The following is a 19172-nucleotide window of genomic DNA, read 5'->3' as shown; positions in this document are numbered from 1 at the left end:
AATTACTTTAAATTAGATGACCTGAAGATATCTCAAACTCAACATGTCCTAAATAGAACTCATAATTCCACCAAAATTCCCTCATCTTCCAAACTTCCCTATTTTTTTAAAATACAACTGTTTTGTTTCCTAAAGGGGAAAAAACCCACCTCAAATGAGAATAGCATTAATGGTTTCAATATATAAGTAATAAACTGATCCAATTCCATCAATATGCCTCACTTCTGTAGGAAGGAGTTCATATATCAATGGTACCTTGAATCATGAGCAGTTACATGAAGCACTGGCCATTCAAAACACAGACATGGACGTTGCTTAGCCAAACTGGTATCCCTCACTGATACAGCAGCTGCTGACCCTGGGATCAATGACTGCCCTACTTCTTAGTCACTTAGGTTCACAACCTTGTTGTCATTCCCAATTCCTCACTCTCACCCCACATACCTAATCAGTTGCAAATTATCATTTTTAGCTCCACAATATCATCTTTCATATCTGTCTTCTTCTCCTGGTCTAGGCCCTCTCTACCTTTCTCTCTGAGTACTGAAACAGCATTCTAACCAGTCTCTTTAACACTACCAACAACAATGAAAATAACAGCAGTAGCAGCTAATATTTACATAGCACTATTTAAAGCTCTATGTGCCAGAAATTGTGCTAAATGCTTTACAATTATTTAATTTGATCCTCACAACAACCTTGAGTGGGAGGTGCTATTATTATTCTCATTTTACACATGAGGAAACTGAGGCAAACAGTGCTTAAGTGACTTGCCTAGGATCACATAACTATTAGGTGTCTGAAGCCAAATTTGAACTCAGATCTTCCTGACTTCAGGTCCAGCGCTCTACCCACAAATCTTCCCATCCTGAAAACAGCTGCCATTGTGATTTTCCTAAAGTATAATTCTGATTATGTCACCTCTTATCCAGCCTCCAGTGGTTTTCTGTCACTTGTAAGATCAAATATAAATTTCTCATTTTTTACAACTTACCTTTCCAGTCTTATTATACCTTCACGTAATTTGTCACCCATACAAATGGGGTCCATCCCTGATCTCTGTGCCTTTGCACTGTCTGATCCCACACTCCTTCATCTTCTCCACCTTTTAGAATCCCTTGTTTCCCTCCAGATTTAGTCTTTCCTGGGTCCTCCAAAATTACCTTATCATTTTGTATATATCTACACAAGTATATACGCTTTTCTCCTCTAAGAGAATGTAATTTCCTTAAGGGAAAGGGCTGTTTGACTTTCTTCATTGTATTCCCAGCAACTCACACAGCACTGGGCACACAGCAGACATTTAATAAATGCTCACTGATTCATTCTCTGATTCTGAAGCCCAAGGTTACCACTCTTCTCTCTCCAACAAATTCCAAATTGCAAGTATTTCACTTCCTTTAGCAAATTAATAGCAAAATTTTTACAATAGATGAGAAAAAAATCAGGATCCAAATAAAAAATGATCAACAAGGGGAAAAAATGTACATAGAAACTACTTACAAGCTATATGAAAGAATATTATTTTTAAGTATTGTAACTGGCCTTACCTCCATGAAATCCTACATAAGAAGTTCCACTTTCCATCCGAGACAGTTTTGTGATAAAGTAGACAAAGATGTGGCCTTTGTCTAATAGAAAATTGCTGATTTCATTTACAGCAGAATATCTATTAATGAAAAAAAATTATAAAGTAATCTTCATGGAATTCATTCACAGATTAACCAGCTATACCTGGGATGCCTGTTAGCAATTCTATTCCAAATTACAATTTCTCCTCTCTCAAACAAATTCTGAAGTGCAAGCTCCTCATAATCTTCAGCAAACTAATGAAAAAATAATATGGGTCCTGTTCCCCATATCATACCCTTTTTCTTTCATGTTATTGGCCCTTTTAACTGTCCCCCATATCCCAAGACATGTAAACATACTTGGCTGAGGCAATAAGCTGAGCACTTTTAGGATCATCTTCAAAATCTGTCTGAATAATCAGGATTTTGTTTCCAGCTGTAATATCCAAGCTGTTCCTAGAGAAAAGAAAATTTTAAAAGTTTCAGTTGGAGAAAAGGAGTCACCTGCAGCATGGATTATGGCAACGGACCTCAGAGCAGAAAAATGAGAGCAGTAATATGCCACATTCCCTGCTCCTATAAAATAATTGGCTTCAGGAAGCATGTTTATGATTGCTGCTAACTTCTAGGTGATAACAGCAATGGAAAGAATGTTATAGTACCATCAATTACATTTTCCTGACTTATGTTTCCTGTGTTCAAGTACATCTGCGTACACTTTCAACAATTACTCTAGCCATGTGTAAGTTGTAATGACAATAAAGAATGTGATACCCACCGGATCTCTTTGAGGAATGAATATTCTGTATCAAATTGCTGTAGCCAGAGTATCCTAGGTTTTTGTGCTAGACCCTGTAATTCAGTCTCTAATATTTCAGAGTCATGGCTAGTCAATAGTCTAGAGAAAGTAGTGATCTGAAAAACAGAGGAAATGAGGGTTTTTTTTCCACAAGTAGTTTTAATTGCTTTATATTTTGAGAGCATGAAAACATATATAACTTTCATGTAATTTGACAAAGTCTCTACCAAATTCCTAAGAATAATTTTTTTTTCTTTTCAAACTAGTATAAGCAGAAGATACTAAGAGTAGATACTCAAAAAGGAGATTCCATGGAATACACATCCCCTACTGCTATGGATCACAGGTTGACAGATCAAGTACTAGAAGGAACTGTAAAGCCCATCTAGTCAAGTCCCTTCATTTTATAAATGAGGAGATAAAGCTAAGGTTAAGTGCCATGGACTTGGGAAAACAGCCGGTATCAGAGGTGCAATTTGAATCCAGGTCTACCTAACTCCAAGTCCAACATTCTATCCACTATGGTCATGCTGCCTGACAGTTAAGATAGAGTTGAAGTACATACCTTAACTATCAACTGGGGACCTAGACTGACTAGAAATTCATCTAAATTCCTTAAATTTAAGTTTCATAAAAAGGGAAATTTGAGAAGAGAAAGTCACCTCTGTAAAGATGATGCTACAACCTGAAGCCATCCTTTGGAGATGGTCCTGAAGGAAGTCTGCAAAGGAATCATGTTGCTGACCACAATAGTACTTTTGTGCAAGAGTTTTTGCAGCAAATGACCCCAGTTTGGAACTGGAGAGCCGGACCACACCATCTGGCGTGGCACAATTCAGAAGCATGTACTTGGCTTTATCAGATACGCCAGCATAAACTTCATCAGTCAACTCCTGTTGCTTCAGGTTACTGGTAACCTGTAGTACTACAGAAGCACACGTGTCTGAATGGTAACCAATGAACACATCAGAAGGGCTATAACTGTGCCTGGCAAAAGACCGGTCTGCATTCACATTGATGAAATCTTCTACCCATGTCTGGAGTTCTTCCACAATATTCTTCTGCCATTTCTCCAAAACAGTATTGATATCCAGGTAGTGCTTTTCTAGCCTGTTGATGAGTGGGATAGGGAACTGTTTATAGACAACCTCCTTTTCTTCAATGACTATCAAGCGGAAGTCCGGATGAACTCTGCATTTGACACGATGAGTTCCCAAACCAAGGTCCACATATTTCTGACCACCAAGATGAACATAGTACTGATTGAGAGCATCATAGAGACTCTCATAGAGGTTCTGCAGGTTTAGGAGCACAACTATTTTCCCAGTTTCCATGCAGATTTTGACACGGTTGATATTTCTGCATATCTGTGTATACTCTTGGTCCTTGGGAAAACTAGAGCCAAAGATAATCTCTGGCTGCTGGTTCTCATTGAAGAAGGCCTGCTGGAGAATCTGTAAAGCCACATAATTTTTAGTCAGCACAAGTAAGTAGCGGCATTCAGCATCTGCCTGCTGGTTAGTCTCACTATCACCATAAATGTTCTGCCAGATAAGACTGATGGTGCTGACTTCTTCAGAGCATCTTGCCTCTGGTAACTTGGCTGTAAAAGTGTTCAATGCATCAATGTTATCCTTGCCACTGAAGTTTCGAAGGACGGCCTGTGCAATTTCTTGAGGGGTAGGTTCTTCATTAGAAGCTTTAGCCATAGCAAAGACCATTTTGATGAGGCTATAGTAGTCACGCAAACCAAAAAATTCCTTGTCTTGGGTCTCACACACTACTTCATAAGCTTCAGCAAAAGATGCAAAATAATCTTTAATTTTTTCTTGAATAAGTGTATCTGAACAGCAAATTCCCTTGGCACTTTCAATAAGTTCTTTCTTATTTGGGGTTCCCCGTGACACAAAAATTCCCCGGTTCATCTTGGCAGGGTCTAGGGCCCAATTGGAGATGCCAATAAAGCCAACTTTTTTATGAGGGAGAGGATCATCATCAATGCAGCCATCTTCCAGGAGGGGGGTGCAGTGCCTTCAGTGGCATTTTGGGAGAATCTTCTGCTAGTCCAACTTCATCTAAGACCACCACTGAGACATACTCTTGCAGATTCTTCCCTTGTTGAAAGCGGGCACATTGCTTGAAGGTGCCTATGATTCCCTGGGGAGTCGAATGTGGGCTACACTGGAAAGACACCAAATGTACTTGTTTCAGCTCTTTAAAGAGTTCAGAGTAAGCAGCTTGTCCCTGCATGGCATCTGCCACAATAGTCTTAGCAAGGGATTTGGAGCTTCCAGGTTTTCCAACCAGAAAGAGAGGAATTCTGAGTTCAATGCATATCACCATCATAAAGATATTTTCCTTTAAAGCTAAATTCTTGGCTATTGTTTTTCTTAGAGGCACACCACTAAGAAAGAGATCCTGTATTTGACTTATTTCATCCAGAACTGTCTTTATGTCACTATAAGGCCCTTCAAAGAGCTTGCAGATAACTTCCCAATATGCCTCCTTCTCTTCTAAAGAGGCATGATAACACACTCCAATAGCCAATACTAAAGACCAGAGAACAGGATCTCTCTCAAAATTGCTTTTGTTGACATTTGACTCTTGGAGAAAAACATTCAGTTTCTTCAAGAGCAATCTACTATGGCCATAAAACCACCTGAAGACCTCCACACAACGCTCTACATCCCGGAGGCTGACAAAACTACACTCATTATCCCTTTTCCTCATGTAACTCTGGGAAGCAGAAAGTATCTCTGTGATCACATGAATATCGTTCTGAGTGATTGCCATCGAGCGGACAAGTCTCTGGGCAATCTGTTGAATATAAAGTCTTTCAGCCACGTTGTTTAGTTGCCCAAAGTCCCACACTAGGGGGACCATGCTCGGGGGGGAGAGCATGGACCCGATAAACCAACTGCCTCAGAGGAATGGAGCCAAGCTTTTCCACAGTCTCATCTGCTTTAACACGGTATCCCAAACCAGCAGTCTCTAAACGTTTGATCATCTCCTCTGTGTGCTTTCGGTATGGGTTGCAAGCTGCTATGATATGCAAGCCAGAGCCCTCTAACAAGGGCTCTCCATCTACTGTGCTGTCACACAGAACTTCTTTGATGCAGCTTACAGCCTCGGTTGTATTGGCCTCATCAAAGAATAAGATAGTATCAAACTGATGCTGGGTCCTATTGACAAGAGCAATCGCTTCTGCCTCTCTGATTTTGGAGTAGATTGTGTCTGCGCTAGTTCCACCATGGACCTTGACTAGTTTCATATTCTCAGCATCAATTCCACTACGCCGCAGATCACTCAGGAATTTAATGAGCCTGGTTTTACCGCAGCCAGTTTCTCCCATAATTATAACAGGGATCCCACACCGGAACCTCATCTCAATGGCAAGAATTTTTAGGATGTTGTCTGTAGTAAGCTCATATGTTTCATCAGGGTCCAAGGGCCACTGGATTCCCAAAACCATACAAAGTATTTCAAGCTTCTTACTTCTGGCTAGCTGGTCAAAGTTAATATTGAAGGGCACCCTCTGAAGGAGTAATCCCTTGTATAATTCCTGTGACATGACATTCCTCTTGATAACTTTTCTATCCAAGTGGCTGACAGCATCAATGCCACCATTCTGGTTGGGTTGGAGATGGAAGCCTATAAATGTCATAGATGTGTGGTCATCATTGAAGAAAATATATGGATGGGGCTCAGATTCCCATCTCTTTCGGAGACAGAAAGGAGCAATGTCCTCTTCACTGACACCATCCATACTGAAGATCTGCCTCTCTGAGCTTTGATCAGAAATGCTGAGTGATGGAGTTGCAAAATCTCTGGCCATGAGAATCATAAATGTGACTACAAAATTCTTGAAGCCTGTCAGAGTATCCCCAATAAATGCAGCATTACAGAAGAGAGAGGCCTCACAGTCTCTGAGTTGATAATTCAAAAACCTAGAAAAGTTCTGAAGTTCAGACCAGGAAGGATCCATCATACCACAGTGTATCAGCAATTGCTGGAGGCACTCTTCTGGGGTCCCTTCAATGGAGCCCGGTTTATACTGAAACATATCAAGGTTTTGGCCTTGATGGAATCTTTTTAAATACTGGAAAGGTCTCTGGAAGGATTCACTACAGAACTCTTCTCGATCCATTCTTGGTTCCATTTCACTTACAGAAGAAATCAAAGGCATACACATTACTTCCTTGGGAGGTCTGCATGTGACTTTTGGGAAGATTTCAAGAAAACTGAACTGTTGGCCATGTGTATTCTAGAAAAAAGAAAAAAATGTACAAATTAAATGTTTAAAACTTAAACAGCTTTCAGAAAAAATCCTTAACATTATTTTAACCCTACTTTATTTTTTTTTAAATTACAGGGTATAGTGCACAGAAGTAGAGGATGAAATGGGGTTCTCTGCAACTGTAATGTCAATAATACAGGGAATTTATAGTGTGGAAACCTCCTTTAAAAAATGACATGCCCTACAGCCAGTATTTCTGATAAAGACTTCATTTCTAAAGAAATATAGAGAACTGAGTCAAATTTACAAGAATATAAGTCATTCCCCAATCCATAAATGGTCAAAGGATACAAACAGGCAGTTCTCAGATGAAGAAATTAAAGCCATCTATGGTCACATGAAAAAATGCTCTAAATCACTATTGATTAGACATCAAAACAACTCTGAGGTACCACATCACACCTATCAGATTGGCTAACATGACAAAACAGGAAAATGATTAAATGTTGGAGAAGATGTGGGAAAACTGGAACACTAATGCATTGTTGGTGGAGTTATAAAATGATCCAACCATTCTGGAAGGCAATTGTAATGGATTGTAATGGAATATTATCATGCTATAAGAAATCACAAACAGGATGATTTCAGAAAAACCTGGAAAGACTTACATGAAATGATACAAAGTGAAGTGAGCAGAACCATGAAAATAACGTACATAATTTACAGCAACACTGTATCAGAATAACTTAGCTATTCCCAGAAATACAATAATAAAGACAATCCCAAAGGACTGATGAAAAATGCTATCTGCCTCCAGAAAGAACTGATGTCTGAATACAGACGGAAACATACTATTTTTGTCTTCCTTTCTTTTTCTTTCTTTCAGTCTTTCTCAAGTCTTCTTGTAAAAAATTACTAATATGAAAATGTTTTCATGATTGCACACATATAACCTACATGAAGGGAGAGGGGAGGAAGGGAGAAACAGAATTTGGAACTCAAAGCTTAAAAAAAGTTTAAAATTGTTCATGTAATGGGGAAAAGAATAAAATATTTATTTAAAAAAAGGAAATGACAAACAGAGGAGTTGCAAGAAAGAAGGAATAGTAATGCATTGTTGGTGGGACTGAGACTTGGTCCAAGTAATCTAAAAACAATTTGGAACTATGCCTCCAAAGTTACTAAAGTGTCTCTAAACCAGTAATAGCACTACCAGACCTATACTCCAGAGGAATCAAAGGAAGAGGAAAAGACTCATATGTAAAAAATATCAAGAGCAGCTCTTTTTATACAAGTCCCAAACTTAAAACTAAGGAAGCCTACTGGGGAATGATTAAACAAATTGTGTTATATAAATGAAATAGAGTATTATTATGCCATAAGAAATGAGAAAATGGACAGTGTGAGAGGAAACTGGGCAGACATTTCTGAACTGAGGCAGAGTGAAATGAGTAGAACTAGGAGAATAATTTACACAATAACAAATTATAAAGAAAAACAACTAAGATGTTAGAACTCTAATTAATGCAATGAAAAACCACAAGTCCATGAAATGAATATGAATCATAGCACCAAACCGGTCAGAGAGGTGATGGACTTAAAATCCTGAATGAGATGTGCATTTTTGGAGATGGACAATATAGGAATTTGCTTTGCTGGACTATGCTTATCTGTTATGAAGGATTTTTTTCACCCAACTAATCAAAGCACATGGGGGCAGGGAGCAGTAGAAAGGAGAGATAATTTTAAAAAAGGAATGAAGGTAAGTGTAAAAATAACAGATGAAAGGTAAAACATTTTTTTAAAAAGAATATGTCTTTAAAAATAAATTCACATTAATGGTGCAGTCTTAGAGAATATTATGGTCAATGAGAGGTTGACTTGCCATTATCACACAATTAATATGTAAAAGCAAGATTTGAACTCCAGATCTCCCTGACTCTAAAGAGTGGTCCATCACACCAAGCTGATTCGTAGACATTAAATTTTATGGTTTGAAAAAGGCTCACTTCTGTGTAAGCTAGTTCCAATTCAATTCACAATAAAATCTTGGTATTTTCCCAAACATTCATAGACTGTCAGAGAATATACAATGTAATTAGTATACCTAACTCTTAGTTCTTTTCTTTCATAAGTGCATGGAAAATGAATTTCTTACCTTAACTGACCAAAATATAGTATTATACAAACTTCAAATCTTTAAGCTATAAAAATACGGGACTAAAGCCTCTTGTAAATTTTAGCTGGTTTTATGAAATCTGAATCCTGTACTATCTATTAATGGAATGACATCTTAGAATACCAAACACAGCATGACATCCAATATAGACATAAAGAGAATTCTAATTAGACAAAACTCAAAAAAAAATTAGGACCAATATACATTAATAGAGAAAGTTTCAGTTTATATACTCAAGAAAAAGATATTTGGGCTTTGAAATTCCATGACAAATCTCCTGCACATTTTTTTTTACTTTATAGCTATTAAATACAAATTTCATTCTGGAAAAAAGAACTCTAATACACAATCAGACCTGGAGGAGGCAACAAGCCCTCTTAGAGCAATGCTAACAAAATGTTTTGGATACCTACCAACTTTGATGGCCTCTTTGGTACTGTGGAAATCATTTCCAAGATTTCAATGATATATAAATGGCACTTATGTCGAGGCCACATTTTCCCATTCGTATCCATCAAGTACTGTAAAATCAGCAGCTTGAAAAGAAATTCCCAAATTCCAGTTTGTACCTAAGCACACAGAGAATCACATGGTAAAATTAAAGAAATCTATGAAAGAGGCAAAGCTAAGATAGCAAAGTAGCAGGAAGAAGTACAGCAAACTCCGCCACTACCCAAACTCCCACCTCTTCCAAACAGATCTAGAAAATTCATCAGATGACATCCTAATTAAGAAATCTAATTAGGAAATTTCTATCAGGGAATTTTTCCAGCCCAAATTGGCAAAGGGAAGGTCTGCTAAGAATGGGGACAGGTTCTAGCCAGAGGCACAAGGAACATTCCAATGCAAGTAGGAGCTATGCACTAGGGCAAGAAGAGGTCTCACATCCAGCCCAGAAGGGCCTAAACTTCTATATGGTTTCACGAAAAAGTGCCAAATATAAGTTCTGTCACCCACTACTCAGTTTTAGTTCACAGATCCATGATGGATTGAGGACAGGACTTCTATCTAGCAGTGGCATTCTGGGAGTATATTAAGAATGTAGACAGTTCAGAAGCAAGCAGCTAATACATGACTTGGAACCCAGGGGGGAAGCAGGGTCTCAGATCAACCTTCTAGACAAGATTAAAGTTAATGGAATCTCAGACTTAACAGAAGCCTACAATTTGGCACTGAACCAGCAGAGCTTTCTAGCTGTCAGATAATAACTGAGCCCAGCAAGAGCCTACTGAAACTCCAAGTGGTAAAAATCAACAGGCCTACTGTTCAGACACAATACAGGGAAGGAATTTGTAGAGTTCACAACAAAGGGGAAATGATCAGATTTTGCCCTGGAACAGCTTTGGAAGCACTAAAAGAGTCAAGACTTCTTTGATTCTGACAGTCCACATTTGTAAAAGATGGCAACAACAGAACCCTAAAATGTCAGAACTGTGGAAACTTTAAAAAACATTTGGTCTAACCCAGGAAGTTGAAGTGACAAAGGCCCCAGTCTGAGCTGTTCCTGAGATCTTGAATAACCTAATACTGAGTACCTCAAGAAAAGGGCAGTAAGACGAACCCAAACATACCTTCTGGAAGTACAAAGATCCTGGCTTTAAGACAGTCTAAAGTCAGGAATTAGGCCAGAATAATGAGCAAACAAAAAAACAAATTCCACCTCAAAGAGGTATTATGGTGACAGGGACACACAAAACATAAACCCAAAAGAAGAGAGTATAAGTAAATAAGCTAAATGTGAATAAGTAAGCAAGCTAAGTAAAAGCTAAAAGAAAACTACAACTTGGACACAAGTTCAACTAGAATTCCTAAAAGATATGAAGAGTTTGTTTTTTTAAAAAGTTAAAAATGTTTTTATAAATAAAATGATAGTATTAGAGGGAAAAAAAGAAAGGAAATAAGAACCATGGAAGAAAAAATTGGAAAGGGAATTAAGAGCTTGGAATAAGTGATAACAAAACCTTGTGCAAGCAACAAACTCTGTAAATTAGAATGGATCCAATACAGGCTAGTTACTCCATGAATCAACAACAAATATTAAAAATCAAATCAAAAGACTGAAAATACAGAAGAAAAACATAAGTTATGTCATAACAAAAAAAAATTACCTGAAAAATAGATCGAGAGAAAATTTAAAATACACTGTACTACCTGAAAGCCTAGACATCATATTCAAAGAAATCATTAAAAAAAAAGTTGGTAGAGAACTTTCAAACATTCCTGATGAAAAGACCAGAACTGCATAGAAAGTATAAACACACAGAAAAAGAATAAAATGCATTCTAATGTGTCCCCTCTGAAACCTATAATCATCAGGGATTACAAAGGGAGTCTAATTAGACACAATACCTGAGAGTGGTTCTATTATGTCTTGAAATAACAGAAAGGGGGAGAAAGAAGAATATAATCAGGGTTGGAGAAAGGAAGAAGGTAAGAAAAATCACTCACAATCAGGGTGTACAATTAGACATCTACGCAAAGAGGGAAAGAGTTGAGGGGAGTGGTTGATACTTGAATCTTACTTCATCTGAAATTGTCAAAGTAGAGAAAAATACATACAATGTTTAGATATAATATATTTCATTCAACAGAGAAACAGGAAGTAAAAAGGAGAAGGCAGAATGAGGAATAAGAACAAGAAAAATTAAGGGGGACATTGATTAAGCAAAACATACTCTAACAATGTACAAAAATATCTATAGCTCCACTTGTAATGGCAAAGAATTCAAAGCTGAGAGGTTGCCCATATACTGGGGAATGGCTAAATTAGTTGCAGTTTATAAAAATGATGGAATACTACTGTGCTATAAGAAATGATGAAGGGTATAGTTTCAGAAAGACCTGGGAAGACTATATGAATTGAAGTAAAATAAAGTGCACAGAACCAGAAGTACAACATATATTAATGGCAATATTGTAAAGATAATAAACTTTGAAGACAGTAAGCTCTGATTAACACAATGACCAGCCACAATTCCAAAGAACACATGATAAAACATGTTATCCAGAGACCTGATGGACTCAGAGTACAGACTGAAGCATATTTTTCTTCCTTTCTTTTTTTCTTTCTTCTCTCTCTCTCTCTCTCTCTCTCTCTGGACAGGGCTAATGCAGACTATACATATCTGTAATGAGTTTGATTTTTCTTGCCTTTTCAATGGGTGGGGGGAAAGAGGAAGAGTGAAAGAATTTTGAATTGAAAATTAAATCAAATCAAAACACATTAAAAAACACCAATAAAATCTAAGCTATTTAGTGGGATACTTGTCTTTCTAAAATCTTGGCTACTCAGCCACTAAAATCATTAAAAGCCAAAGCACTTACTGAAGATGTGATGTCCAGGTGGATAAGCATGGGATTTTTCTGGTATTTCACATTCAAGAAAGGTAAGAGAGATGCTAGCACTTTGCTCTCATTCACCTGGGGTTCAATCAATCGAATGGTCTTCAGAGGAACTTCCTCCCCAGAATTTTCATATTTCAGTTTGCTATAAAGCCTCTTTACATAAAGGGATTTTCCTACGACATTGAAATAGAATGAATTAGAACTCTAGTTGTTTTGTTGGAAAATGAAAAAAAGAAAACAGATGTGTGCAGAATTCCAAAAGATAAAGGTCTATGCACAAACTTCACAGTATTATATATAACAAACCAAAAGCTGATAAAAGCCTTCTCATAGCCCTAGAGTTTTCAATATCTTACTTAAATACAGTATACCATACTACTTTCTCAACAAGAATCTAAATAAATCTGAAAAAGCAATTGTGGCAAAAGAAGTATTTCCGTGGAGGTAGTTTTCATTCATTGAAGGCTCATGATACTGCTCTTATTGGAATGAAGCTAGAGATAATTGGAACTTATTTCCCTCCAAATATTTTAGTATCAATCCTATTTCTATAAAAATCAAAACTGCCAGCAAAAAGAAAAGCATACAGTAGTAACTGAAAAGTCAAGATTTCTTTGATCCTGACAGTCCACATTTGTAAAAGATGGCAACAACAGTACCCTAAAATGTCAGAACTGTGGAAACTTTAGAAAACATTTGGTCTAACCCAGGAAGTTGAAGTGACAAAGGTCACACAATTAGAAAACAGGACAGCAGGGATTAGATTTCCAGGTCTTCTTCCTTAGTGCAAGGTTCTTTCCACTACCCCATGCTGCATGTGATAGTTACCAGGGAATGTTACAGAGTCTTCTTTAGATTACAAATGAGAAAGTAGAATGACATACTGTATATAAGCAAGAGACTGAAAACATTATTTGAAAGGCAAAGTCTCATATAGAAGAGGTAAGCAACATGAGCTAACAGGAATAACTAAACACTGGGAGTCATGAGTGGGAAGAAGGAGACACTCTTCTATCACTGGTACTGATATGTAGCATAGAGTTAGAAAGCTTTCTGGACTTCAGTTTCCCCATCAGCAAAATAAATATAACCATATGTCAAGGTAATATGTCAAATACTTGAGTTTCTCAACAGAAAAAAAAGTATGAATCAAAGTTATAAATCATTACCAACGCCTGCTCTCTTGGAGGTCACGACCTTCACACAAACACGGTCCCTAAACACCGAAGCTGCTGAATGGGTCTGATGTGAGACTTGGTAATGACTTTGTAGATATGCCTGAATGTCCGTGAGAGACTGCTGAGGCGTCACGAGGACTTTGTACTGGCTGAAGACAGAGGGGATATAACAGTGATCCCGATCACTGTTGCAGACGATCACCAGTTGGTAGTCTTCCCTGTGGTACTGCACACACAAATTCTGAAACAGTTCTTCCACCTGACAGCTCACCTCATAGCTGAGCTCATCCGCATACAGCAGACTGTAGACCTTGTGCCCATGGTACCCTACGGTAAGGCAACGGCGCAGGAACAGTGACACCTCTTCATACGTTGTCAGAGGGGTACAGAGCAGCACCTCATCATATGTGGGCAGGGGCTGGAGGGGAGTCTCCATGTAGATAGCCAGGGCCACAGCCAGCACATCAGAATGAGGGCAGGTGATGAGGTTAGGTTGGCCAACCTGCAAGCCTTGTGGGAGATGCCGCTCAGTGTGAGCCTCTCCCATGTCTGACAGGTGAGCCAAGCAACGACCAAGAGAGTCAATATTCAAGCAATTAGGTAGGAGGGCACTCATGCAATTCATGTAAAAGTCCCATACTACCTTGACCTTGCTCATGAGGTCTGGCTCAGAGGATAGCACCAACTGTAATTCATTTAAGTTGACCTGGTTCATATGGTGTCTAGATGGTACTCCATAAGACGTACTCAAAATTTTTAAGACATCATATTTGGTGCAATTTTTTTTGATGAAGGATAGCATAGCTAAGGCAGCTTCACTGGGCTTTTGTTTCTTGAGCTCTATGCACAGGTAAACTAACTGTTCAGCAGTGTAATAGTTGAGATAAAAGTACTGAGACCTCTTCTCAATCATGAATATTTTCCAGTTCCCCAGGAAGAGTTCCATCTGCTTACACAGGGATGCTAGGACTTCAGTCACTTCCCCATCTCCAGTAGCTGTCCTACAGTGTCCAAGCAGAAGTTCATTTGTATGGAAATATGACTCTTGGGGGAGCAATATACCATAGCTGTCCAAGACCTGAATAGCACATTTCCAGCAGTATAAAGGTTTATGAAGGCGTGGGCAAGTCTCTGGATATTACAAAATACCTAGCAAAGATGAAAATAAGAAGTAGTTTTTACAGGAGAATATTAAGTCAGTATAACCTGATATTATTATTGTTGTTATTAAAAATAACAGGGAAAGATTCCTGTATTTGCCACTTAACTTAGCTGCTTTGTTCTTTCCCTAAAAAAGGCCTCACCTTTCTCATCTAATTTGAAAAAAAAAAAAAGCTAAAACTAGAATGAGTCTAATAAGCCCCTTCCAAGCAAATAGATGGGAAGATAACATATTATTTGTCAAATGTTTACACCTTCCCAGAATGGACTTGCATTAAAACAAAAGACTAGTATATAAGAAAATGGCTTTCATAAATAATGGTCAACTGAATCTTTGGGCACTCTGAATTCTCTGCCAAATCATAAAGTAAATGTAGCAGAGAACAGAACAAGTTAGCCTTCCCATCAGGGACTTCCTAGTGTGTTATTTCCATCTCATATAGATATATTCCCTGAGAAAACAAGGGGAAAATTCACTTAAAAGATCTTAAAAGGAAACTGCCTACCAAAGGGCCAACCACACATCACACCATGGAGATACAAACTCCAGCTTAATCCACTTTGACCATTTGTAGCCTTCATATTCTGTTGCTTTTAATATCAATTAAAAACATGAATCATTATTTTTAGTTTCCCAAACCACTCAACCTGAGATGAAACTGAAAAATGTATACCCCTCCACATAGCAAAGACGATAAATAATACATCAGGTGATGGCCCGATAACAGATACAGAATTCTAACCTCTGAGAATTTATCCACTTCAATATGATTTTGGTCTTTCTTGCCAGACATCAGCATCAACTTGTTAAGAAGTTCCTTCAGTTCCTCTAGGGAATAATGGCGTACTTCTTCATGATCTTCATGTTTTTCAAGAAGGCTCAAATGTAATACTGTGTCCAGGGAAACCTACAAAAGGCACTAAGGTCATATAGTTCTTCCTGCAGAACCATTATGGTTAATGCAGAAAAGTTATCTACTACTCAACCAAGACTTGAAAAAGTACAGCCTAGAACTTTCTGATTTCTTAGGCATTTATTCAATGCCAGAGAAATAAGTCACTGATTTCTCATTAACAAAGAACTTTGCTACCTCTTTGCTAAATACTTACCATATTAAAGTCATAAGCAAATACAAAGACAAAAACAAAACAGTCTCTTCCCTGAAGGAACTTAAAATCTTTATTAGGGGAATAAGATAAGTGTACAAAAACAACAAAATGTTACACAGACAAATAAAAATTCTAGCTAATTTGCTAATAGGCAAGGGAAAAACCACTGAGGGGAAATCATGAGAAGATAAGCTATCATAAATGCAGCCCAATGTAGAGAAAAAGGGATTGGTAAAAAGCAATAAGCTTCTCTCCCTTCTTTGTAGAGGTGTTAGACTATGGCATGGGACATTGCATATACTGTCAAACTCAATTAATATGATGATTTGTTTTGCTGAACTACTTTTCCTCCCTCTCTTTTATTTCTTGTTACATTGAATGGCTCACTGAGAGGGGTGGAGGGATATATTTGAAAATGAAAGAGATGTTAAAACAAGAAATTTCAACAAAAATTACTTTTGAAAATATTTTTCAAAAAAAAATACAAACAATGTGACCTTACAAAACAGAACTCGCTTCATTGAGAGGCACAGCCTCAAAGCTCAAGGAAAATAAAAGCCCAAGCACCATACTACTAACCCTATATATCTGGCCTCTTAAAGTATATTCAATCTTCTAAAGGAGGTAGCCATGTACATTTGGTGTCTAAATGTTCCTTCAGCCCATATCTCTTTCAGGTACTTGGATCCACACCACTAGACTATCCTAGTTTAAATCTGTACTGGGAGCTAAAATATGGACTTAAACAAGGAAGTTTTATACTGCGAACCTCATTCGAATTTCTAGTAGTTTTTGAGATCAGAAGTAATGTACCACTAAACTACACAGACCCCTGTGGGAATATCTAAGAAGCAACTCAGATGCTCGGGAAATGAGGCAAAGGTGGCTAAAAATATCAAAGAATCCAAGAGAAACTGAGGAATAAGTTTATGATTACCAAAAAAAAGCATAGTGTCAGTATTCACTAAAAAGAAAACAGACTGGCTTAGACAATCTTCAAAAATGCCCAAATAGGTGCTTCTAAGGTAAAAGAAAAGGTATTAACTGTAATCCAGAAAGAGGTATGACCTCCTTTGAAATCTCTATATTGAGGATGTTATCATTTATCCCCATTGGATAAGGACTTCAGCTCTCTTACCTTCTGCCCATCTTTGGGAGGTTTGATAATGTAGATGCCTTTGCTGTTGATGGCTGTTGCCAAAGACAAGGATGACAATTCTACAGATCCATGACTATCCTTTACTGTTTTTAGCCACTCCAGGTATCGAGCAGAATCACGCTGTTAGGAAAATAATTGAGAATATGGACTAAAATCCACAGGATCACCTTCTGACCAAGAAACCTACAAACACAAGGACTGACACAATCCCAGTTCACCTCCTGAAGTCAACCATGCTGCCCTGAATTGTAAAACTGGAAGCCAATTAGTATATGGTGGCCTTGGGAATAATGGAGAAGAGCAATAAATGAGAGGACAACACAAAAATAGTAGGTACTCTTTTTAGTCACTAGGCACAACAGAGAGAATTAAATCAATGGTTTTACGATGTCTTATATTTTTGTCAGAGTTTCATTTGGACTTCTTTCAATGGCTAAAATGGAAATGACTAAGTATATTTCTTCTTAAGTTTTCCCAACTGCCAAACAGACATCCAGCATCCACTGCATATCTCATCAGGCTGGAAAACATTTCTCACTGTTCTATCAAGTGGCACAGTTCCAAGTGTATTAAGAACTCTGATTCACTCTTCAGATAAGTCATCTGAAATGAACTGAACATGCATAAAAACCCCCCTAAGAACACTGACAAAGAAGCCCAAAACAAGAACCAAAAAGAGGAAATCTTTAAAATTACAGAAAAGAAATGGGTTATACTTCTCTGAGGCCAAAATGAACACTTACCAGTTTCTTGGGCAGATGCTGGTCATTTTCCAGAGCTTTCCACAGTTCCTTCAATTGTTCCATGAACTCCTTAAAGCCTGCCTGAACCTCAAGCTTATATAATACTGAGGCGTAGCCTTGTACAGCATCATGGAAACAGGCCACTCGGTCCACATCCATGTCATTCTCTCCCGCTGAGATGGAGGCCAGGTCCACAAATACCTTTAGCTCATTAATATCTGGGGAAGAAAATACCAGAATCAGCATAATTACTTAATTTCTTTGGCGATACCAAAAGCTCATGCAATGATCCCTCACAACACATTTGGCTTGGAGATTTGATAGGGAATAAGTAATAGAGAGCTGTTGATCGATTTTTTTATTCCAGAAAAAGTACAAATGACAAAGGGATTATGATGACTGTGGGACTTAGTGCAGTTTAATGAGTAGACAACATTGAACAAAATATTAGTACTTCTGGATTCTCTTTACAGCTTTACCAATGCATCAAAACCTTGAACAAGTCAGTCTAGTATCATCAGCTTAAAAAAAGCAGAATTAAGGTGACGCAGTGGATAGAGCTCTGGCCTTGGAGTCAGGAGAACCTGAGTTCAAAACCAGCCTCAGACTCTTGACACTTACTAGCTGTGTGACCTTGGGCAAGTCACTTAACCCCAATCGCTTACCCCCCCCCAAAAAAAGCAGAAATAAAAACTGCTTATGTCTTATTTATCTACCACATAGGAATCCTGTGGATCAATCAAATATAGCTTCTAAACCTCACTGAGACTATGAAAAAAGAGTAACTGCTAAGTAGCATAGGAGCTATTGAATAACACAGGAGTCAACTACTAAAGACACTTTACAATTCATTATGACATATCCTTCTCTTTTTACTTCGTTTATTCCTATCTCCAACTATTTTTACTGTCTTGTTTTTTTCCTCTTCTCCTTTTTCTCTTTTCCCTCCATCCTCCACAATCAAAGCTTTAGTCCTGCTGATAGTACTTAGGGACAATGAGTGACCCATACCCTTCCATATAATCCTTTCATTGTTGGGATTCCCTGAAAGTTTTATTAAAAATTTTAAAAGAAAGCTATGTTTTAATATTTTTACAGAAATATCACACATAATTTCCAAAAAATTGTAAATATCCAACATCAGGGAAATGCAGAGATAAACTGTGGTTCTTTAAGATAATGGGATACTATAACTGTGATGCCAACAAGTATACAAAGAATATAAAGAAATCAATGAAGACCCTTAATGCACAGTGAAAAATGCAGAATGAGAATAAAACCATACACACTAGTTACAACCATAACAGGAAAAATGAATGAGGACAGACATAAAGAATCCTTCTACAATACTAGAAAAGGTGACCAAAAAAAATGGTTAGGATATTTTATGTATTGAAATTAATTAAAATCAAAATAGCTACCATGAAAGCTTAGTTAGTTACAATGATGTTCAATGTTAATGTTAATATAATTTTTTTTAAAAATTGAAATAAATATGAAGGTAATAATAAATAATTTTGTTATAAAACATCATCCCACATGAAAGAAAGGCATAAATTGTAAGGGGAATTGGGATTTTTAAAAAGTGTCACTGTGGAAATGGGGGGAGGAAGACTATGTGAAAAATGACCCTAAATTTTTTTTCTTAGATACATAAACCACAGATAGAAAGATGATAATCAGCAAATAT

At 37.5% G+C, this 19172-nt stretch overlaps 1 protein-coding gene across 1 annotated transcript in view; it reads right to left on the bottom strand.

Annotated features, from left to right (window-relative positions):
* Positions 1-19172, bottom strand: part of RNF213 (ring finger protein 213) — a 170689-nt gene that overhangs the window by 58146 nt on the left and 93371 nt on the right. The window contains 13 exon segments of the mRNA XM_078155847.1: positions 1551-1669; positions 1932-2027; positions 2350-2486; positions 3033-4391; positions 4393-5262; positions 5264-6634; positions 9200-9355; positions 12111-12304; positions 13301-14296; positions 14299-14458; positions 15214-15378; positions 16719-16859; positions 17483-17700. Of these exon segments, the coding sequence (XP_078011973.1) occupies positions 1551-1669; positions 1932-2027; positions 2350-2486; positions 3033-4391; positions 4393-5262; positions 5264-6634; positions 9200-9355; positions 12111-12304; positions 13301-14296; positions 14299-14458; positions 15214-15378; positions 16719-16859; positions 17483-17700 (5982 nt within the window).

Source organism: Phascolarctos cinereus, unplaced genomic scaffold (assembly GCF_003287225.1).
Source record: "Phascolarctos cinereus isolate Bilbo 61053 unplaced genomic scaffold, phaCin_HiC Scaffold_5;HRSCAF=322, whole genome shotgun sequence".
Taxonomy (NCBI): Eukaryota; Metazoa; Chordata; class Mammalia; order Diprotodontia; family Phascolarctidae; genus Phascolarctos; species Phascolarctos cinereus.
This window is presented reverse-complemented; position numbering and strand designations above follow the sequence as displayed.